Consider the following 24522-nt stretch of genomic DNA (forward strand, 5'->3'; position numbering starts at 1 on the left):
AGTCATTGTCTTCACCCCACTAGCCATTGTCTTCACCCCACTAGTCATTGTCTTCACCCCACTTCCATATCTTCATTCCACTAGCCATTGTCTTCACCCCACTAGTCATTGTCTTCACCCCACTTCCATATCTTCATTCCACTAGCCATTGTCTTCACCTCACAAGCCATTGTCTTCACCCCACTAGCCATTGTCTTCACCCCACTAGCCATTGTCTTCACCCCACTAGCCATTGTCTTCACCCCATTAGCTATTGTCTTCACCCCACTAGTCATTGTCTTCATCTCACTAGCCATTGTCTGCACCCCACTAGCCCTTGTCTTCACCTCACTAGTCGCTGTTTTCTCCTCTCAGTTACTTTCACTCGGATCTCAGCACCATTCCTCTCAGCTCTGGCCTCAGCTAATCTCTGAGCCCTAGCCCGCTTAACCCCTCAGCTCTAGCCTCAGCTAACGTCTGAGTCGAAACCTTGTTAACCCCTCAGCTATAGCCTCAGCTAACGTCTGGGCCATAGCATTGTTAACTCCTCAGCTGTACCCTCAGCTAACCTCTGAGTCCTAATCTCAGCTAACTCTTAGAAACCCAGCCCTGTAAACCCCTTAGCTGTAGCTTCAGCTAACCTCTTGCTCATAGTTTTACTAACCCCTCAACAGTACCCTCAGCTAACCCCTGGGACGTAGCCTTGTTAACCCCTCAGCTGTAGCCTTAGCTAACCTTTTGGCCTTAACCCCAGCTAACCTCTTGATGGTATCCTTCCTAACCCCTCAGCTATAGCCACAGCTAACCTTTGGTCCGTAGCCTTGCTAACCCCTCAGCTACAGACACAACTAACCCCCTTGTTCGTAGCCTTGATCACCCCAGCTAACCCTTGGTCCGTAGCCATACTAACCCCTCAGCTGTAGCCACAGCTAACCTTTGGTCCCTAGCCATGCTAACCCCTCAGCTACAGTCAGAGCTAAACCCCTTGGTCCGTAGCCATGCCAACCCCTCAGCTACAATCACAGCTAAACCCCTTGGCCCGTAGCCTTGCTAACCCCCCAGCGACAGCCACAGCTAAACCCCTTGGTCCGTAGCCTTACTAACCCCTCAGCTACAGCCACAGCTAAACCCCTTGGCCTGTAGCCATGCTCATCCCCCTCCCTCAGCTACAGCCACAGCTAAACTCTCTGGTCCGTAGCCTTGCCAACACCTCAGGCTACAGCCACAGCTAAACCCCTTGGTCCGTAGCCTTACTAACCCCTCAGCTACAGCCACAGCTAAACCCCTTGGTCCGTAGCCATGCTCACCCCCCCACCTCCCTCAGCTACAGCCACAGCTAACGTCAGTGTTGTCCACTACACCACAGAGTACGTCTTGAACTCAGTGTCAGCTGTGTGGGCCAGCAGGGAAGGAACGCGTCTGTGTTACGCAACCTTCAATGACTCTAGCGTACAGGAGGCCAAGATCCCAGTCTATATCGAGAAATACGCCTCCATCAACTCCATCAGGTACCCCAAGGTGAGTAGCGAGAGGGAGGGGGAGGGAGGGAGAGGGTGAGAGAGGGAGAGAGGGAGGGAGGTAGGGAGAGGGAGGGAGGGAGAGAGAGAGAGAGAGAGAGAGAGAGAGAGAGAGAGAGAGAGAGAGAGAGAGAGAGAGAGAGAGAGAGAGAGAGAGAGAGAGAGAGAGAGAGAGAGAATGTGTATGGTCGACGATGGTAATGTATAGTGAGTAAGTTGTGAGTATTATGACAAAAATGAGTGATATAAATTGCCTCATGTGATACAATATGAGGTTCAGCAAACTACATTAGCTTGGCAGTTTTGATCAAAATCTAACTTGAACTATTATCAAAATCTTCCACAGGTTAACTTAACTAAATCTAACCTTTGTTAATTGATATCAGTATATGTTAAGACCAGGTAAGTAATGCTACTCTATACGTACATATATACACTTAACATGTTTAGGACGAGTTAAACTTACAATCAAGTTCATTTTAGACAAATAAGACTAACTAGTCATTACTAATTACCCCAGTAGAAATATATATATATTTCTTTATTCCAGTTCTCTGTATTTCCGTATCTTTAAGCTAATTATCTCGTTATCTTATCTTATTATCTTCCTTGAATTATATAACAGTGAAGTGTGGTGCCCACTGACACACGGGGTCAAGTGTGGTGCCCACTGACACACGGGGTCAAGTGCGGTGCCCAATCTCCTTCCCTGTATGACCCCACGTTTTCTTCATCTCCTTCCCTGTATGACCCCACGTTTTCTTCATCTCCTTCCCTTGTATGACCCCACGTTTTCTTCATCTCCTTCCCTGTATGACCCCACGTTTTCTTCATCTCCTTCCACTGTATGACCCCACGTTTTCTTCATCTCCTTCCCTGTATGACCCCACGTTTTCTTCATCTCCTTCCCTGTATGACCCCACGTTTTCTTCATCTCCTTCCCCTGTATGACCCCACGTTTTCTTCATCCTTGCAGGTGGACACAGCGAATCCGGTGGCGACGCTGTGGGTTGTGGAGGTGGGGCAATCCTCGGCCACGCCCATGGACCTCAAGCCGCCCACAAGAGTCAAAGACCAGTCAGTGGGCGTGTGGTTTGTTCCCTTCCCAGTCCACCTGTCTTGTTGTTGTGATGTGTTGTGGTCGTCTGCGCCCAGCAACCTCAGCTCGTAGGGGAGGGTTGTAACCTGTTGTGGTAGTGATATCTAGCTGTTTGGGAAGGGTTGTAGACTGTTGTAGTGGTCACATTCACAAATGTCTGCTGTTTAGGAGGGTTGTTATGTGTTGTAGTGGTCACATATAGCAACCTCTCCTGTTAGGGTGGGGTTGTAACTTGTTGTAGGTGTCACATCAAGCAACCTCTGTTGCTAAGGAGGGGTTGTAACCTCTTGTTGCTGTCACAACCAGCAACGTCTACTCTGAGGATGGGTTGTGATCTGATGTAGTGGCCACCTCCTCTGTTAGGGTCACATTCTACAACCTCTAGAGTTATGGAGAAAGAAAATATGACCTGTTCCGGTGGTCGCGATCTCCCTAGAGGTGGTTTTATCACCTGGTTGTAACGCCCAATAACCCCTGTTATCAAGAAGGTTGTGATGTGTTGTGGTTGTGCAGGTCACACAACTTCTGCAACCAGCAACACACATGATCCTTCAGTCGTCTGGGGGATCTAAGAGTGTCCAGAGTTCTTTGAGTTTCAGGTGTTTCAGGTCCCTCCTGAAGCAATTTTCTCCCTTCATTTTAGTACAATTTTCCGAGTCACAACTGTTGTTTTCACTTATAGATTTCGTGCGATGTTTTGTGGGCATAAATGCGGTATGGAGCGTGCCAGAGTTTAGAGGCGAATCCGTTCAATGGATGAGGATCTAATGCCACACTGGAGGAAGAGAATGATAACAAGAGAAGAAAGGGAGCTCTACGTTGGGCCAGAGAATAAGGGAACACACACACACACACACACACACACACACACACACACACACACACACACACACACACACACACACACACACACACGGGACCACAATGGATGAAGTGTTCCCCTACAGAGACTTGCGATGCATCCAGCTTCCTCTTGAAGCTGTCGCATCCTCACTACCTCCAGGAGGCGAAGACCTCACCTGTTCCAGCGGGAGCTTCCCTCGCCAGTCTTTCGCGCTGCCTCCTGTCGTAGTTTGAGTCGTGGTGGATCGTAGTGTGTAGTAGACCTACGTTACCATACGTCAGATGTTACCTGCGTTACCATACGTGAGATGTTACCTGCGTTACCATACGTGAGATGTTACAGGGGTGTATAATGGCCATATGTTTGTCTGTTGTTAGTGTCCTCGAGTTTAACCCTTCCCTCCAACCACCCCAAGCCCCTCTGGTCTCCCCTGATGCCATCCCTTCCCATCACCTCCCCACCTCTGCCACCCTCAGAGGCACATCTACCTCTCCCAAGCCCCGTTGTTGGTAGATCTTATCGTAGTGGTAGTTAGTTAGGCTCAACTTGCGCTGGGTCTGGGCTTGTAGCTGGGACAGTTGAAGATGTTGTAAAGTAGAACGTAGTTAGTCTTAGATAGTGAGAGTTGTAGATTCAACATCACTCGATGGCTCTACATATTGCATATAACTGATTGATAACTTTATATGACGTATTTCAGTCCTGCAGTCAATGTGGCTGACTGATAATTTACTGATTGGTTAAGTAAGGACAATAGAGATATACCTGATTCGCCAAATGGCATATCAGACTTACGGGACTCAAATGATTCTCACTATATAAATGGAATTTACATACGTACTTAGGGAAGCAACTTAGAAAAACTTAAATAGATTAAAAGCCATAAAAACTTAGTATTCTTTGTAAGGTCGAACTTGCCGACGTGTGTAGACGCCTTCTGTATAGTTAACAAGTTATCATAATTCGGTGTTTAGTGTTTTCAGGTTAGACATGTTTAAGTTAACTAAGTTTAAACACACGGATGACATAGGCAATGCAGACATCCTTACTGTTGTAGCTAAAGTGTAAGAGGAATATCTAAGTTCATGTTCCACAAGTACATCACAACAGGGGTAGTGTTGTATCGGAAGGGGGCTGTTGTAGGAGTATACAGTAGTGTAGTTGTAACTGACCCTACCAATCACTACACCTTACCTACAACCCACCTATGATTAAGATGAAGAGAAACAGAAAATGACACAAACTTAAACGTTTTGTCTCTGAGATTGATCAAGATTCCTGTGAACATGAAGTTATATATTTTGTTTATTGTTTTATCATAAGTTACATGACAGTCAAGTAAATGGGAGTTGTCATCTTGGATGTATATGTAAGAGTTAAGTCAAACTAGAGGATTGGCATCTTGTATATATATACAACAGTCGAGTCACAAAGGGTTCCAGTTTGGATGTATATATGACAATCGAGTAAACTAAGAGTTGCCATCCTGGATGTATATAGTAAACTGAGCGTTCCCATCTTGGACGTGTACACGTCCGTAGGATAGAGGAAGTGACGTGGTCCCATCTCGTCCACAGGGACCACTACTTCACGGACGTGGGCTGGTTTGACGAGGACGCCGTGGCTGTCGTGTGGAGGAACCGAGCCCAAAATGTCAGTGTGGTAACAGCTTGCAGAGCACCTCTCTGGTTCTGTGATGAGGTGAGGGAGGGAACTACCTTGGTCAGTGGTGCTGCTGTGTGAGTGTGGTATGAGGACGTAGCGCTCTCACAAAGAGGCACTCTATATATATCCTATATGTGAACTCTGTATATATCCTATATGTGAACTCTATATATATATCCTATATGTGAACTCTATACATATATCCTATATGTAGACTCTATATATATCCTATATGTGAACTCTATATATATATCCTATATGTAGACTCTATATATATCCTATATGTGAACTCTATATATATATATATATATATATATATATATCCTATGTGTGAACTCTATATATATCTTATATGTGAACTCTTCCTTTTTTTTATATCAGAGTTGTGATGATGTTATGATAATTACGAATTATATCACAGTTGTGATGATGTTATGATAATTACGAATTATATCACAGTTGTGATGAAGTTATGATAATTACGAATTATTTGATGATATATCACCAGTTGGTTTGGGTCAGAGTACTGGGTAATTATATGGCTCATGGTAATCATAAGTACAGATAAATCTCACAATATGGGACCAAATTTAGATTATTAGACTAGACAATATACATTATCAGACCAGACAATATACATTATTAGACCTGACAATATACATTATTAGACCAGATAATATACATTATTAGACCAGACAATATACATTATTAGACCAGACAATATACATTATTAGACCAGACAATATACATTATCAGACCAGACAATATACATTATTAGACCAGACAATATACATTATTAGACCAGATAATATACATTATTAGAGAGGACAATATACATTATTAGACCAGACAATATACATTATTAGACCAGACAATATACATTATCAGACCAGACAATATACATTATTAGACCAGACAATATATATTATTAGACCAGACAATATACATTATTAGACCAGACAATATATATCATTAGACCAGACAATATACATTATTAGACCAGATAATATACATTATTAGACCAGACAATATATATTATTAGACCAGACAATATACATTATTAGACCAGATAATATACATTATTAGAGAAGACAATATACATTATTAATCCAGATAATATACATTATTAGAGAAGACAATATACATTATCAAACCAGACAATAAACATTATCAGACCAGACAATATACATTATTAGACCAGACAATATACATTATTAGACCAGACAATATACATTATTAGACCAGACAATATACATTATTAGACCAGACAATATACATTATTAGACCAGATAATATATATTATTAGACCAGACAATATACATTATTAGACCAGACAATATACATTATCAGACCAGACAATATACATTATTAGACCAGACAATATACATTATCAGACCAGACAATATACATTATTAGACCAGACAATATACATTATTAGACCAGATAATATATATCATTAGACCAGACAATATACATTATCAAACTAGACAATATACATCACTAAACTAGACAATTTGTATCTGCTTTTAGCCATCTTCTCACTGTTTCCCTTCGCCACTCACACAATGTTTCTAAGTACGCTATGCTACCTTCAGTTGTCCCCCAGTGTTACCAGATCAGCTGTACCTACCCTTCAACACTCCCCCAGTTTTACCAGATCAGCTGTACCTACCCTCCAGCACTCCCCCAGTGTTACCAGATCAGCTGTACCTACCCTTCAACACTCCACCAGTGTTACCAGATCAGCTGTACCTACCCTTCAACACTCCCCCAGTGTTACCAGAGCAACTGTACCTACCCTTCAACACTCCCCCAGTGTTACCAGATCAGCTGTACCTACCCTTCAACACTTCCCCAGTGTTACCAGATCAGCTGTACCTACCCTTCAGCACTCCCCCAGTGTTACCAGATCAGCTGTACCTACCCTTCAACACTCCCCCAGTGTTACTAGATCAGCTGTACCTACCCTTCAACACTCCCCCAGTGTTACCAGATCAGCTGTACCTACCCTTCAACACTCCCCCAGTGTTACTAGATCAGCCACGCCCGTGTATCCTGACCAGTCCGCGCCTTCTCCACAGCTGTATGTGGAGGAGAGCAGCCCGAGGAGGTGGACGACGGTGGAGAAGATCCCCATCTTCGCCAAGAACGGTACAGCCTTCGTGAGTGTAGCGCCCTTGGTGGACGGGACCCTGGGTACGTACCCACACATCCACCAGGGCAACACAGACGCCAGGCACAATATTCCTCTCACCTTCGGCCCATACACTGTCTTCTCCATCTTGGCCTGGGACATCGATAATCATTACGTGTGAGTGTTTTAGGGGGTCAGGTCACAGGTCACGGTGGGGTCACGCCCACGTCCTGGGTCACCCCAGAGGTTAACTGTTATATTTTTCATGTCCTCAATCATTCTAGTGTTATCAATTATGTATAATTCACTTTGATTATTCACACTCTTGTGTTTATGGTTGATATTATCGAAGAAAATCCAAGGATTAGTTCGACCATTATGACATGGACCTCAGCTTGGAGTACCATACCTACCACAACTACCACGATCCCACTCACTACCACAACTACCACGATCCCACTCACTACCACAACTACCAGGATCCCACTCACTACCACAACTGAACACCATACCTACCACAACTACCAGGATCCCACTCACTACCACAACTGAACACCATACCTACCACAACTACCAGGATCCCACTCACTACCACAACTACCAGGGATCCCACTCACTACCACAACTACCAGGGATCCCACTCACTACCACAACTACCAGGATCCCACTCACTACCACAACTACCAGGATCCCACTCACTACCACAACTACCAGGGATCCCACTCACTACCACAACTGAACACCATACCTACCACAACTACCAGGATCCCACTCACTACCACAACTACCAGGGATCCCACTCACTACCACAACTACCAGGATCCCACTCAGTACCACAACTACCAGGGATCCCACTCACTACCACAACTACCAGGATCCCACTCACTACCACAACTACCAGGATCCCACTCACTACCACAACTACCAGGGATCCCACTCACTACCACAACTACCAGGGATCCCACTCACTACCACAACTACCAGGGATCCCACTCACTACCACAACTACCAGGATCCCACTCACTACCACAACTACCAGGATCCCACTCACTACCACAACTACCAGGGATCCCACTCACTACCACAACTACCAGGGATCCCACTCACTACCACAACTACCAGGATCCCACTCACTACCACAACTACCAGGATCCCACTCACTACCACAACTACCAGGGATCCCACTCACTACCACAACTACAGATCCACTCACTACCACAACTACCAGGATCCCACTCACTACCACAACTACCAGGATCCCACTCACTACCACAACTACCAGGATCCCACTCACTACCACAACTACCAGGATCCCACTCACTACCACAACTACCAGGATCCCACTCACTACCACAACTACCAGGATCCCACTCACTACCACAACTACCAGGATCCCACTCACTACCACAACTACCAGGATCCCACTCACTACCACCCCTGAACTACACGGATCCCACTCACTACCACAACTACCAGGATCCCACTCACTACCACAACTACCAGGATCCCACTCACTACCACAACTACCAGGATCCCACTCACTACCACAACTACCAGGATCCCACTCACTACATCAACTACACAGGATCCACTCACTAACCACAACTACCAGGATCCCACTCAGCTACCACAACTACCAGGATCCCACTCACTACCATAACTACCAGGGATCCCACTCACTACCACAACTACCAGACCCACTCCCTACCACAACTACCAGGATCCCCACTCACTACCACAACTACCAGGATCCCACTCACTACCCACCTACAACTACCAAGGATCCCCTCAGCTACCACAACTACCAGGGATCCCACTCACTACCATAACTACCAGGATCCCACTCACTTCCACAACTACCAGGATCCCACTCACTACCACAAATACCAGGATCCCACTCACTACCACAACTACCAGGATCCACTCACTACCACAACTACCGGAATCCCACAACTACCGGGATCCCACTCACTACCACAACTACCACGATCCCACTCACTACCACAACTTGAACTACACATACTACCACAACTACCAGGATCCCACTCACTACCACAACTACCAGATCCCACTCACTACCACAACTACAGGGATCCCACTCACTACCACAACTACCAGGGATCCCACTCACTACCACAACTGAACACCATACTACCACAACTACCAGGATCCCACTCACTACCACAACTACCAGGGATCCCACTCACTACCACAACTACCAGGGATCCCACTCACTACCAACAGCCTACCAGGGGATCCCACTCACTACCACAACTACCAGGATCCCACTCACTACCACAACTGAACACCATACCTACCACAACTACCAGGATCCCACTCACTACCACAACTACTAGGATCCCACTCACTACCACAACTACCAGGGATCCCACTCACTACCACAACTACCAGGATCCCACTCACTACCACAACTACCACAACTACCAGGATCCCACTCACTACCACAACTACCAGGATCTCACTCACTACCACAACTACCAGGGATCCCACTCACTACCACAACTACCAGGGATCCCACTCACTACCACAACTACCAGGATCCCACTCACTACCACACCTACCAGGATCCCACTCACTACCACAACTACCAGGATCCCACTCACTACCACAACTACCAGGATCCCACTCACTACCACAACTACCAGGGATCCCACTCACTACCACAACTACCAGGATTCCACTCACTACCACACCTACCAGGATCCCACTCACTACCACAACTACCAGGATCCCACTCACTACCACACCTACCAGGATCCCACTCACTACCACAACTACCAGGATCCCACTCACTACCACACCTACCAGGATCCCACTCACTACCACAACTACCAGGATCCCACTCACTACCACAACTACCAGGATCCCACTCTCTACCACAACTACCAGGATCCCACTCACTACCACACCTACCAGGATCCCACTCACTACCACAACTACCAGGATCCCACTCACTACCACAACTATGGACACTATAGTCATGACTATCATAACCAGAGATACCAGGTCCATACCAACTACTACCACAATTTTCAGGCTACACTGCTAGTATTACTACCACTATCAACACGACAACTACCACAACTACCACCCACCCTAACAACCCAACCACCACAACTACCACCCACCCTAACAACCCAACCACCACAACTACCACCCACCCTAACAACCCAACCACCACAACTACCACCCACCCTAACAACCCAACCACCACAACTACCACCCACCTTAACAACCCAACCACCACAACTACCACTACACCATCCACCCTAACAACCCAACTACCACAACTACCACCCACCTTAACAACCCAACCACCACAGCTACCACTACCACCCACCTTAACAACCCAACCACCACAACCACCACATCTACCACCCACCCTAACAACCCAACCACCACAACTACCACCCACCCTAACAACCCAACCACCACAACTACCACTACACCACCACCAGGTCGTCACTAAGATCTCGTGCCATCACCAGGTACTACGTGGCCAACACTGAGGCAGAGGTTGGTGAGAGGCATCTGTGGCGCGTGACGGACGTGCAGTCCGCCGTGCCTCGCCAGCAAGAATGCCTCACGTGCCATTTAAACTACTCCAGCCCCGCCTGCAGGCACTTCACGCCCTACATGGGCCCAGACAACTTCAACGAGGTAGGTCATTGACCCTCTCTGGGGGGAAGGTGGAGGATCGTGTTGACAGTATTACTGTAGTGTATCGGAGGCTGGAACTGGGTCTATGATGGTCTAAGTCAGACCCCCAGAGAGCTGCACTCAGTGTGGTGGGGACGCGTCCCTGTAAGGGGGGCTTGTCTAGGTGTAGCCAGACCCCCAGAGAGCTGCACTCAGTGTGGTGGGGACGCGTCCCTGTAAGGGGGGCTTGTCTTGGTGTAGCCAGACCCCCAGAGAGATGCACTCAGTGTGGTGGGGACGCGTTCCTGTAAGGGGGCTTGTTTCGGTGTAGCCAGACCCCCAGAGAGCTCCAAAAATGTGGTAGAGAAGTGTTCTTGTGGTGAGCTGGTCGTGGCATAACCATACCCCAGAGATCTGCTCCACTAAGTGTGGTAGAGACGTGTGTTTGTGGTGGACAGGTCATGGCGTAGTCAAACCCCCCCAGAAAGCTTTACTAAGTGTGTCAGAAACGTGTTCTTATAGTGGATTAGTCGTAGCGTAGACAGACCCCAGAGAGGTGCACACAGTGTTATAATCCTACATCTGTGTTGTGGTGGTTATAACATTCATCAAGTGATTTAGAAGACGACCATAAGCCTAGGATTGGTTACTACAAAGACTTCGTTATAACGATCGTTCACTAATGCTAAAAACACTCGCGAATGAATGACTTTGTTTATCAGTCTTGTAGAAAGACTGTGTTTAATCACTTGATGAATTGTACACATTCCTCCGCCCCGGATTCAAGATTAAAAGCTAAGTGTACGCGTCAGGACGCCAGCAGCTGGAGAGATCCAATGTAGTTTACATGTTGATTTCTTCCCTCTCCGTCACTCTGTCACTCTGTGTCACTCTCCGTCACTCTGTGTCACCCTGTGTCACTTTCCGTCACTCTCCGTCACTCTCCGTTACTCTCCGTTACTCTACGTCACTCTCCGTCACTCTCCGTCGACACAAGAAGAAAAAAAATGTTGATGGACAAGTGTTTTGCCATAACGATACACTTTTGTGCTCATATTTCTAACATGACAACAGTACAATGATTTCAGAATCTATAGTTTTGGTCCACACACACACACACACACACACACACACACACACACACACACACGTCCTAAAACACCAAAACTTTTATTTTCTTTTATTTTGTAAATGGTAGACTCTAACGTCCTCCCTGTTTTGTCTGGATCATGAAGCTCCTTCGATAGGTTGTAGCGAAGACTTGCATGAAACATAGCAAGTTCCTTCACAAATACCATAGTTAGCCCCAGGAAATGACTGGCTTTCATGTAAACATGTCTTTCCACTAACCTCACATTACCTACTGCTCTGTACAATACCTGGTTCCACTAACCCCACATCATCTACTCCTCTGTACAGTACCTGGTTCCACTAACCCCACATTATCTACTCCTCTGTACAATACCTGGTTCCACTAACCTCACATCATCTACTGCTCTGTACAATACCTGGTTCCACTAACCCCACATTATCTACTGCTCTGTACAGTACCTGGTTCCACTAACCTCATTATCTACTGCTCTGTACAATACCTGGTTCCACTAACCCCACATCATCTACTCCTCTGTACAGTACCTGGTTCCACTAACCTCATTATCTACTGCTCTGTACAATACCTGGTTCCACTAACCCCACATCATCTACTCCTCTGTACAGTACCTGGTTCCACTAACCTCATTATCTACTCGTCTGTACAATACCTGGTTCCACTAACCTCACATCATCTACTGCTCTGTACAATACCTGGTTCCACTAACCCCACATTACCTACTGCTCTGTACAATACCTGGCTACCATCTGTGAGGCTGCTGACAGATGGTGACTGTTTCTTCTGACGCAGGTGGTGCTGCATTGTGAGGGACCTGGTGTTCCCCACACGCTCGTCTACTCCATAGTGGAGGAAGAAGTTCTCTTGTACATCCACAACAACACAGACCTCCAACAGCTCAGCTCCCAGATGGCTTGGCCGCAACGCAAGGAGTACAGAGTCAAGCTGGACGATGGCTTCATCGCCCAGGTGGGTCGTGTTCTACCCTTCCGGTCGACCAGGTAGGTCTTGTTCTACTGCTGTGGTCGTCCAGGGTGGTCCTCTCCTGTGTGGTCGCCCAGGTAGGTCTTCCCCGTGTTGTCGCCCAGATAGGTCCTCTCCTGTGTGGTCGTCCAGGGTGGTCCTCTCCTGTGTGGTCGCCCAGATAGGTCCTCTCCTGTGTGGTCGCCCAGGTAGGTCTTCCCCGTGTTGTCGCCCAGATAGGTCCTCTCCTGTGTGGTCGCCCAGGTAGGTCTTCCCCGTGTTGTCGCCCAGATAGGTCCTCTCCTGTTTGGTCGCCCAGGTAGGTCCTCTCCTGTGTGGTCGCCCAGGTAGGTTCTCTCCTGTGTGGTCGCCCAGGTAGGTCCTCTCCTGTTTGGTCGCCCAGGTAGGTCCTCTCCTGTTTGGTCGCCCAGGTAGGTCCTCTCCTGTGTGGTCGCCCACGTAGGTCCTCTCCTGTTTGGTCGCCCAGGTAGGTCCTCTCCTGTTTGGTCGTCCAGGGTGGTCCTCTCCTGCGTGGTCGCCCAGGTAGGTCCTCTCCTGTGTGGTCGTCCAGGTAGGTTCTCTCCTGTTTGGTCGCCCAGGTAGGTCCTCTCCTGTGTGGTCGTCCAGGTAGGTTCTCTCCTGTTTGGTCGACCAGGTAGGTCCTCTCCTGTGTGGTCGCCCAGGTAGGTCCTCTCCTGTGTGGTCGTCCAGGTAGGTTCTCTCCTGTTTGGTCGACCAAGTAAGCCCTGCTTTGTATGGTCGCTCAGGAACGTTTCTAAATGTGTTAATCGCCCAGATTGGCTCCTGACTTTGCTGGTCGTTGAGGTAAAGTCAATTTGTACATTTCTCATCATTCATGTAAGATATTATTACTTTCTTATCTCACAAGTTAATTCATTCTGTTGGACATATGGATTCCACATATTTCATATCTAAAATAAATTTTGAGCTTCGTCACTATATGTACCAACCTTACTTATCCCTCACAAAATACACTTTATTTCATTTATCATTATTTAGAAATATCAAACACTTTGCCAGTGTGGTAATCTCACCATTGTTATCGCTCGGATAAGTTCTACACTTTGCTTGTTACTTAGGTAGATCGTGTGATTTAATAGCTAATCAGATCCTTATCTTTCAAATGAGTTCTCCAACTTATTAATCACAGAAATCATTTTAACAGTTTGTAAGTCACAGGTCAAATCCTCTTGTGTTAGAATTTCAGGTAAATTCTACAGTTAGTCAGCTAGGTAACTACAATCTTTGGTCACTCTGGTAAATTCTACAGCTTGTTCAAGTGTTTCTTATGTTCTACAGCTTGTTCAAGTGTTCCTCATGTTCTACAGCTTGTTCAAGTGTTCCTATGTTCTACAGTTTACCAGTCACTCAGATAACTTCTACAGTTTGTTGTGAGTCATTCAGGTAGAATATAAATCATATACATCACTCAAGCTAATGCTATATTTCAACTAAATCTTTGGAATATATATTTCCTATATCACATAAAGGAGGAGGAGGAGGAGGAGGCAACAAGGCTATTAGATCATATTCTAAAACTTTTGTAAGTACGCAGAGGGAAGGAGGAATCTAGGACCACTCTGGTAACTTTTGTGATGTGCAGAACTTATCGTGTGGGTTACCTTGCCCGGGGCTCGCCTTCCCAGAACAGCCTAATGACCTGGTTACCCTGTGGGCAGGTGCGGTTGAGCATTCCACCGGAGTTCACGGAGGAGGAGGCCTTCATCCACCCTGTGGTGGTGAGGGTCGGTGGCGTCCCAGGACAGCAACACGTCAACCACAAATGGGGTGTCGACTGGACTACCTACCTCGCGTCCAACAAGTAGGTCTTCTGCTCCTCACACACACACACACACACACACACACACACACACACACACACACACCTCATTTCTCATGTTCCTTAACTGAACCCTTCCTCACACACACACACACAAACACCTCATCTCCCATGTTCCCTAAGTGAACCCTAGCCACTCCACCCTATGCTTCACGTGTCGTCTCGTAAATGAATCAGAGATTCACTGCCTCACAGAACGTCTTGCTCAACTCTCTACTTTTGCCTCAACTTGACATTCTTCGCTCTCTCAAGTCACTCTCACTTTACACTCTCTCCCTCTCGTCTCCTCACATTGTCCCTAACACTTTTTCTTCGACTTCTCATATTCTCACCTACACTCCCCCTCACACTCTCTCACTTACACTCTCCCCCACACTCTCACACTCTCTCACTCACACTCTCCCCCACACTCTCCCTCACACTCTCGTTCACACTCTCCCCCACACTCTCACACTCTCTCACTCACACTCTCCCCCACACTCTCCCTCACACTCTCTCGCTCACACTCTCCCCCACACTCTCACACTCTCTCACTCACACTCTCCCCCACACTCTCCCTCACACTCTCTCACTTACACTCTCCCCCACACTCTCACACTCTCACTCACACTCTCCCCCACACTCTCACACTCTCTCACTTACACTCTCCCCCCACCTCTCACACTCTCTCACTCACACTCTCCCCATCACACTCTCACACTCTCTCACTCACACTCTCCCCCACACTCTCCCTCACACTCGCTCACTTACACTCTCCCCCACACTCTCCCTCACTCTCTCTCACTCACACTCTCCCCCACACTCTCCCTCACTCTCTCTCACTCACACTCTCCCCCACACTCTCGTCATACTCGCCCTCCCTCATGCTCTCCCTGTGTGAGAATGGTCACCTTCTACCCGGCCAGCAGATAATGACTGATAAAAGTACTTTACGTAACAAACAACGAGAATTCCAAAAATTATAAATAAATCAAACTTCGTAGATTACATAAAAAGGCTCCAAATAACTACTTGATAACTACGAATCACTTCAACTCAAACAAGCGGTCACTGAAACAAGAAAATAAACACAATAATCGTGTACTTAGGACAATGAAAAATGTAAAAAAAATTGATTTGGTCAACTAAAGAAAATCAAAATAACAGAAAACAGATGAGATAGATCATGAAGAATAAATAGAAATTATAAGAAGGAGTGACAAAGTGTTGAAATGTCTCGTGATGTCTAAGTACAGCAATGTCTACCAGAAATTAGTAGCTGAATAGTAAGAGTCGATGGCATATGTTGTCCACAGAGCAAAACTCTCACTCAAAGTAAGGCATGTCCAAGGAAACGAAAAGGAATATATCAAACAGGAGAGACCTAACAGCACTACGACTCCTGTATGTAATGGAAACTGACTGAATCACTTTGATATTCAGTGGAAAATGTGGGAGTTACCAGGTGAACGAAATAATACGAAAAAATGTTGATAAGATAAAATGAACCGACATGGAAAACTGAAATACCAGCACGAAGTGATCTGACATACTGAACAGAAAACCTACATTTCCAGAGAAGAAAAAATGTTCTAATCTTTATCAAGTGATTTAGGAAAGATTATCAAAACTCATTTTCCTATAAAATACAGAAAATCTAAGACAGAATAATAGTGAAACAAAACCTGGATGACAACACAATGCCAGAGCCACGAAAAATGACATCTGTATCACCCATATGTATTGAGGGATCTGAGTTGATACTATGACTGTCAAGACCAATTATCATTTTGCCACTTATTCTTTCTTTCTTTCTTTCATACTATTCGCCATTTCCCGCGTTAGCGAGGTAGCGTTAAGAACAGAGGACTGAGCCTTTAAGGGAATATCTTCACCTGGCCCCCTTCTCTGTTCCTTCTTTTGGAAAATAAAAAAAAAAAAACGAGAGGGGAGGATATCCAGCCTCCCGCTCCCTCCACTTTTAGTCGCCTTCTACGACACGCAGGGAATACGTGGGAAGTATTCTTTCTCCCCTATCCCCAGGGATATCTGCCATCTATATATCATTAAATACTTTCAAAAGCAGAATATAACTTCTTATATCAAGAACGTCTGATCCTCGAGAACTATATGTATGTATGAAGGCCAATAGTGGCTTACACCAGGAAAGGGAAATCCATGCAGACTCAGCCATCTTTTCACCACAATGAGACTCTTATAACACACGAACAGAGAATGGACAGTTTGCCTCAACTTTCTCTGGGTGTTTGACGAGGAAAACCACAATTGATTACTAAAGTAGTGAAGGAAATATTGAAGGTAAGATAAGAAGATGGATGTTAGAGTTTCTGACATATGATTCAGTGTCTTAGGAAACTGTGTCAAGTCTGAAGATGCTCCGGCGAGGATGCAACAAGGGATGATAACAGCCTTGAGTTTATCAATGATAATGATATCAGACACTGACAGAGAAGCAATGGAAGCATTATGACACCTTGGTGAATACAGTCAGGTAAAGTCAACTAATCAGAGGAAGACCAAAAAGACATAACAACAAAATAATCTCCACATGAGCAGAATTTGAACCTGGTGGAATTTGTTGAAGAAAAAATCGAGAGTAAATATATCCTAGGTCTGTTACCAATACACTCATTACATAAACAAAGGCCCAGTAGGGAGAGCAAGAGACAGTGGAGCCAACATGGAAGATCTGGCATCATCAGAAACAAGGAAACTGTATCTAACGAGCTTACAAAGGTACTACGATCGAGCTAAGTAATTTTTTTTTTTTTTTGTCGCTGTCTCCCGCGTTTGCGAGGTAGCGCAAGGAAACAGACGAAAGAAATGGCCCAACCCACCCCCATACACATGCCTTGATTCAATCCACTGACAGCACGTCAACCCCGGTATACCACATCGCTCCAATTCACTCTATTCTTTGCCCTCCTTTCACCCTCCTGCATGTTCAGGCCCCGATCACAAAATCTTTTTCACTCCATCTTTCCACCTCCAATTTCGTCTCCCTCTTCTCCTCGTTCCCTCCACCTCCGACACGTATATCCTCTTGGTCAATCTTTCCTCACTCATTCTCTTCATGTGACCAAACCATTTCAAAACACCCTCTTCTGCTCTCTCAACCACGCTCTTTTTATTTCCACACATCTCTCTTACCCTTACGTTACTTACTCGATCAAACCACCTCACACCACACATTGTCCTCAAACATCTCATTTCCAGCACATCCATCCTCCTGCGCACAACTCTATCCATAGTCCACGCCTCGCAACCATACAACATTGTTGGAACCACTATTCCTTCAAACATACCCATTTTTGCTTTCCGAGATAATGTTCTCGACTTCCACACATTCTTCAAGGCTCCCAGAATTTTCGCCCCCTCCCCCACCCTATGATCCACTTCCGCTTCCATGGTTCCATCCGCTGCCAGATCCACTCCCAGATATCTAAAACACTTCACTTCCTCCAGTTTTTCTCCATTCAAACTCACCTTCCAATTGAATTGACCCTCAACCCTACTGTACCTAATAACCTTGCTCTTATTCACATTTACTCTTAACTTTCTTCTTTCACACACTTTACCAAACTCAGTCACCAGCTTCTGCAGTTTCTCACATGAATCAGCCACCAGCGCTGTATCATCAGCGAACAACAACTGACTCACTTCCCAAGCTCTCTCATCCCCAACAGACTTCATACTTGCCCCTCTTTCCAAAACTCTTGCATTCACCTCCCTAACAACCCCATCCATAAACAAATTAAACAACCATGGAGACATCACACACCCCTGCCGCAAACCTACATTCACTGAGAACCAATCACTTTCCTCTCTTCCTACACGTACACATGCCTTACATCCTCGATAAAAACTTTTCACTGCTTCTAACAACTTGCTTCCCACACCATATATTCTTAATACCTTCCACAGAGCATCTCTATCAACTCTATCATATGCCTTCTCCAGATCCATAAATGCTACATACAAATCCATTTGCTTTTCTAAGTATTTCTCACATACATTCTTCAAAGCAAACACCTGATCCACACATCCTCTACCACCTCTGAAACCACACTGCTCTTCCCCAATCTGATGCTCTGTACATGCCTTCACCCTCTCAATCAATACCCTCCCATATAATTTGCCAGGAATACTCAACAAACTTATACCTCTGTAATTTGAGCACTCACTCTTATCCCCTTTGCCTTTGTACAATGGCACGATGCACGCATTCCGCCAATCCTCAGGCACCTCACCATGAGTCATACACACATTAAATAACCTTACCAACCAGTCAACAATACAGTCACCCCCCTTTTTTAATAAATTCCACTGCAATACCATCCAAACCTGCTGCCTTGCCGGCTTTCATCTTCCGCAAAGCTTTTACTACCTCTTCTCTGTTTACCAACTCATTTTCCCTAACCCTCGCACTTTGCACACCACCTCGACCAAAACACCCTATATCTGCCACTCTATCATCAAACACATTCAACAAACCTTCAAAATACTCACTCCATCTCCTTCTCACATCACCACTACTTGTTATCACCTCCCCATTTGCGCCCTTCACTGAAGTTCCCATTTGCTCCCTTGTCTTACGCACTTTATTTACCTCCTTCCAGAACATCTTTTTATTCTCCCTAAATTTAATGATACTCTCTCACCCCAACTCTCATTTGCCCTTTTTTTCACCTCTTGCACCTTTCTCTTGACCTCCTGTCTCTTTCTTTTATACGTCTCCCACTCAATTTCATTTTTTCCCTGCAAAAATCGTCCAAATGCCTCTCTCTTCTCTTTCACTAATACTCTTACTTCTTCATCCCACCACTCACTACCCTTTCTAATCAACCCACCTCCCACTCTTCTCATGCCACAAGCATCTTTTGCGCAATCCATCACTGATTTCCTAAATACATCCCAAGTAATAAATGTAATGATTATATACACTTAGATTTTTCCCTATTTTTTCATCCCAGATGTTCTTGTAATTTCCATATTTATGATAGAAAACAGGCAGGGATAAATCAAAACAAACGAGATCCCTCCAATACATGAAACCTTTCCAATATTCGAAACCTTCAGTTTTCTTGTTTACGTTGAGTCCAAAGGGAAAAAGTGTCTTGAGGTAACTCCGATCCTTGCTCGTCTATATTTAGTTCGTCTCAAAACCAAAACTGTCCTTCCTCTTGGAAGCAAACCATGTTATATAGACCATCCCTACAATAAAAGGCCTCTTAAACCTCTTCTAGGGTCTGTATAAGCCACACTTGAATACAAAGTAAGCATACATAATCACAGTATCCCTTGTATGATTCATTTAGTCATGTATAAGTTTAAGATACGGTCAACCATTAAAACTCTTCCTTCCTAAAGTATCGTTTCCGATAGCTTCAATGAAGGACCTGAACCTCTTCAACACGACGTTGCGGCATCACGACTCTATGACCCTTGAATACCATGATCCGAATCTTGGGTTTGATGGTTTGGTCTCTGATAAGATCTTTTGAGGTTTAAGTTAAAGTTAATGCCATCACACCAGGTGCTATTACGTAAGGTTCTCAAGGGTCGAGCCGTCGTGTTCAAGGGCCCTACCATCGTGTTCAAGGGTCATACCGTCGTGTTCAAGGGTCGTACCGACGTTTTCTATGGTCGTACCTTCGTGTTCAAGGGTCGTACCGACGTGTTCTATGGTCGTACCTTCGTGTTCAAGGGTCGATCCGTAGTGATGAAGGATCGTACCGTCGTGCTAAGTGTCCATACAACAGCAATCGTCCTCTTCATCGCCATCCTACATAATCACTTTAGGAGTGAATTCTAATGGCTGATCGTATAATCATACAAATATATGTGTAGTAGTCATTTTTACGTAAATATAAGGTAGATATAACGCCATATACTGAGAACTAACTTGAATCATCAATCTTCGTGTATATGAACGACTTTCGTATCTCAAATTCTCTCTTTATTTTTCCATTATCTTATGTACCTGTTTGAGATCTGGAAGATCAATGGTTTATTAGGAATTAATCCTTCACTCCTCTTATATCCCCTTATGTGTGTGTGTGTGTGTGTGTGTGTGTGTGTGTGTGTGTGTGTGTGTGTGTGTGTGTGTGTGTGTGTGTGTGTGTGTGTTCGTGTTTCTCTATGCTAAGTGGACGTCATCCCGCCTGCAGGTCCTGGGTGGCGTTGGAGGTGGACGTTCGAGGAGCAGCGGGTCAAGATCTGGGCCTCATGTACAAGCCAGCGTGGAGGCTGGGCGAAGTGGAGGTCCACGACCACCTGGCTGTTACCAAGTAAGGCTCGTCCTCCTCCTCCTCCTCCTCCTCCTCCTCCTCCTCCTCCTCCTCCTCCTCCTCTTCCTCCTCTTCTTCTTCTTCTTCTTCTTCTTCTTCTTCTTCTTCTTCTTCTTCTTCTTCTTCTTCTTCTTCTTCTTCTTCTTCTTCTTCCTCCATCCGTCATCTACTACAGTAATGATATCCTAGCTATTCTCGATATAGTGTAGCTTCTTACATCCCTCTCTCAAATATTCACGTTTCCCTCCATAACTTGGAGAGCCTACTGCTTCTGCTGACTCTCTTACTTATACTTATTATTTCTCTACTTACTCTCTTACTTACACTTATCACTTCTCTACTTTCCCTCCTAACATTCAGTACCTTCACCACCCTGGCCTTGGTCGAGGGTGTAGTGAAGATACGGTTACTGTACATAGTGTAGTGAAGATACGGTTACTGTACATAGTGTAGTGAAGATACGGTTACTGTACATAGTGTAGTGAAGATACATTTGGTCGTGTCCCCCCTCCACAGTGCTGGAGTGGAGGATTCTATCTACTTCTCTAACCCATTAAATCAGATAATGATTATCATAATGAAACATGTAGGGTAAATATAATGATCACGCTCATTAGACATAGAGACATCACAGTAAACTGAGGTTGAAAAGTAGATAGACAGATGGCCTGTTAGGTACCTATATATCTTCGGGTCACATAGGCCATTTGTGACATCCGATTCCAGTAACCGGTGCGCCCCTGACGTTCCAGGTCACTCCTGGAGAAGCTGGAGTTCATGGATAGGTCGCGCGTGGCGGCGTTCGGCTGGGGCCACAGTGGCTACAACACCGCCAGACTACTAGCTGAAGATGATGACCATGTCCTCACCTGCGTCGCTGTCGTCAACCCCATCACTGACTGGTCCCTCTACTGTAAGTCCACTGTAGCCTGTAACGCTGCCTTGGTAATGCTGACCCATCTCCCTGACTGGTCCCTCTACTGTAAGTCTACTGTAGTCTGTAATGCTGCCTTGGTAATGCTGACCCATCTCCTGTAACATAGACTGCTGTAGCCTGTAATGCTGGCTTGGTAAGCTGACCCATCTCCCTGACTGGTCCCTCTACTGTAAGTCCACTGTAGCCTGTAATGCTGTCTTGGTAATGCTGACCCATCTCCTGTAACACAGACTGCTGTATTCCGTATTGGTGGCTTGGTAATGCTGAGTCATCTACTGTAACACAGACTGCTGTATTATGTATTGCTAGCTTAGTAATGCTGACTCATCTCCTGTAACAAAGACTGCTGTATTCTGTATTGCTGGCTTTGTAATGCTGACCCATCTACTGTATTACTGGTGGATTGATATTACTGATCCATCTACTGTATCACAGACTGCTGTATCTTGCATGGGTGGCTTGTTAATGCTGGCACATCTCTTGTAACACAGACTGTTGTATTCTGTACTGGCGTTTTACTAATGCCGACCCACCTCTAAGGCTACAGAATATCGTATTTTATATTCATATCTTGTTCAAACCGACTCATACATCGATTATACCGGCCCACGTCTTAAGCTATACAGACTACTGTATTCTGAACGGGTGTTCTATTATTCTCGATCCATTACTTGGGCTACTGTATTTTCACCACACACATCCCCACTGTATCCTTTAGTTACAGTCTATTACATTTTCGATCCCTTTGTAGTATTCCTAATGACTTCCTTGGATAGCATACTTGAAGATGTCTGGACTCAAATGATGCAGTTTTGTGTTTAGGTTCATTGTTAGCTGCTGGTTAAGAACTTCCCAGCCCTGTTCTGTTAACTCCACTAGTGAAGATGCTGTTAACCCCCACTGGAGATGACAGACTCCCTTAACCTCAGTGGTAACCGGACCAGCTTTCTTAAACCTTTACTACCCCATCTGCTTGCCCAGCCAGTCACCTCACAGTGAAGTGGCAAGCAATATGATGCAAAGGCAACGTAGGCAAAAGATGTTACAGCTTTACAATTGTAAAACATTGAAATAAACTATCAACAAATGAAGTAGATTCAAAGACTATCAATATCATCAAATCAAAGGGTAGACAAATGTTTCAGTGGTGTTTTTTTATCAGCATTTAGTTCTGAACTGATAAGAATTAATACAGTGTAAATTTACGCTTTTGAAGACTCCAGTCACAGTGAGACTACGTCTATTTGAAGCACGTAGCATTTTCCGTCAGTATCATCTTGAATAATACCCATGGCAGTATCTCTTTTCCAAACAACACCTAATCTCTTCCAGTTCCATTTTTCCTCAGCCGGTAGTTGAGCCGGAGGGAAAGGTGGTTGAGGAGATGGCTCGTGTGAGGCTATCTGGTTTCTGCCACAGTTGAAGACTGTAGATAAACTCGTCGTGAATCATCGGGTCTTCTGGGGGTCTGTTCATCCCATGTACTCCCATAGGGCAATGTATTGAACACCTATCCCCTCCACAGCACTTCCTAAATTCGTGTACCTTTCACTTACATTATCCACAGCATTTCTTAAAGCCGTACTCCCTCAACACACTAATCTCAGAAAGACAGACTCGCTTCATCTCCGCAGCGCTTGTGCGTGTGTGCACACAACTCTCTCTCACTCTCGTCTCTCTTTGGACAGCGTCTTACTACAGCGAGAAGTACATGGGAACAGCAAGAGTGGTTCCGGGAGGCAACTACCGAGGCTATGAGGAGAGTTCTCTCCTGTTGAGGACATCAAGTTTCAAGAACAGAACCATCATCCTAGTTCATGGCTCCGCCGACTCTGATGTCCATTACGACCATACCCTCAAGTTCTCCAGGGCGCTCACGAGAAAGGGCATCCTCTTCAGGTAAACCCACGGTGGAGAGTTTAATTTCCCGTGTAGACTTAGGGGGGTAAAGAGGGCGTGGGGTGTCCCTTCGGTAAACTCAAAAACGTCCGTTTTCTTAAGGTAAACTCATAGATAAGGAAGTATACTGCAGGTAATTCCTTTAGGAACTCATACATAAGGGGCTTATTCTTAGGGTAAACTCATGCGAATCTCTTATTCTCCAGGTAAACTCATAGATAAGGAGCAGATTCCTCAAGTAAACTCATGAAGATGTCATTTCCTTCTGGTAACTTGATGAAACAGGGCATTATCCTTCTGTAAACCTTCTGTAAACAAAGAGTTCTTAAGGCAGACTCACGAGAAAGTGTATCTTCTCGAAGGCTTCATTTATTAGCAGACTTATGAAAAGGCATTTTCCTCAGATAAACCCACAGAAAGGGCACATTCTTTGGATAGATTCATGGATAAGGGGCATCTTCTTCAGGAAAACTCATGAAAAGGGTCAGGTAAGTCATGGAAAAGAGGCACCATCGTGTTCTAAAGTCACATTCTTCACATATATTCATAAAAATCACATCCTTTTA

At 45.3% G+C, this 24522-nt stretch overlaps 1 protein-coding gene across 1 annotated transcript in view; it reads left to right on the forward strand.

The window, feature by feature from the left end:
* Positions 1-24522, forward strand: part of LOC139764278 (inactive dipeptidyl peptidase 10-like) — a 288411-nt gene that overhangs the window by 250704 nt on the left and 13185 nt on the right. Inside the window, 10 exon segments of the mRNA XM_071690763.1 lie at positions 1277-1497; positions 2473-2588; positions 5017-5140; positions 7186-7415; positions 10748-10919; positions 12799-12975; positions 14670-14812; positions 21001-21120; positions 21873-22033; positions 23746-23956. Of these exon segments, the coding sequence (XP_071546864.1) occupies positions 1277-1497; positions 2473-2588; positions 5017-5140; positions 7186-7415; positions 10748-10919; positions 12799-12975; positions 14670-14812; positions 21001-21120; positions 21873-22033; positions 23746-23956 (1675 nt within the window).

The sequence above is a fragment of the Panulirus ornatus genome, chromosome 49 (assembly GCF_036320965.1).
Source record: "Panulirus ornatus isolate Po-2019 chromosome 49, ASM3632096v1, whole genome shotgun sequence".
Lineage (NCBI taxonomy): Eukaryota > Metazoa > Arthropoda > Malacostraca > Decapoda > Palinuridae > Panulirus > Panulirus ornatus.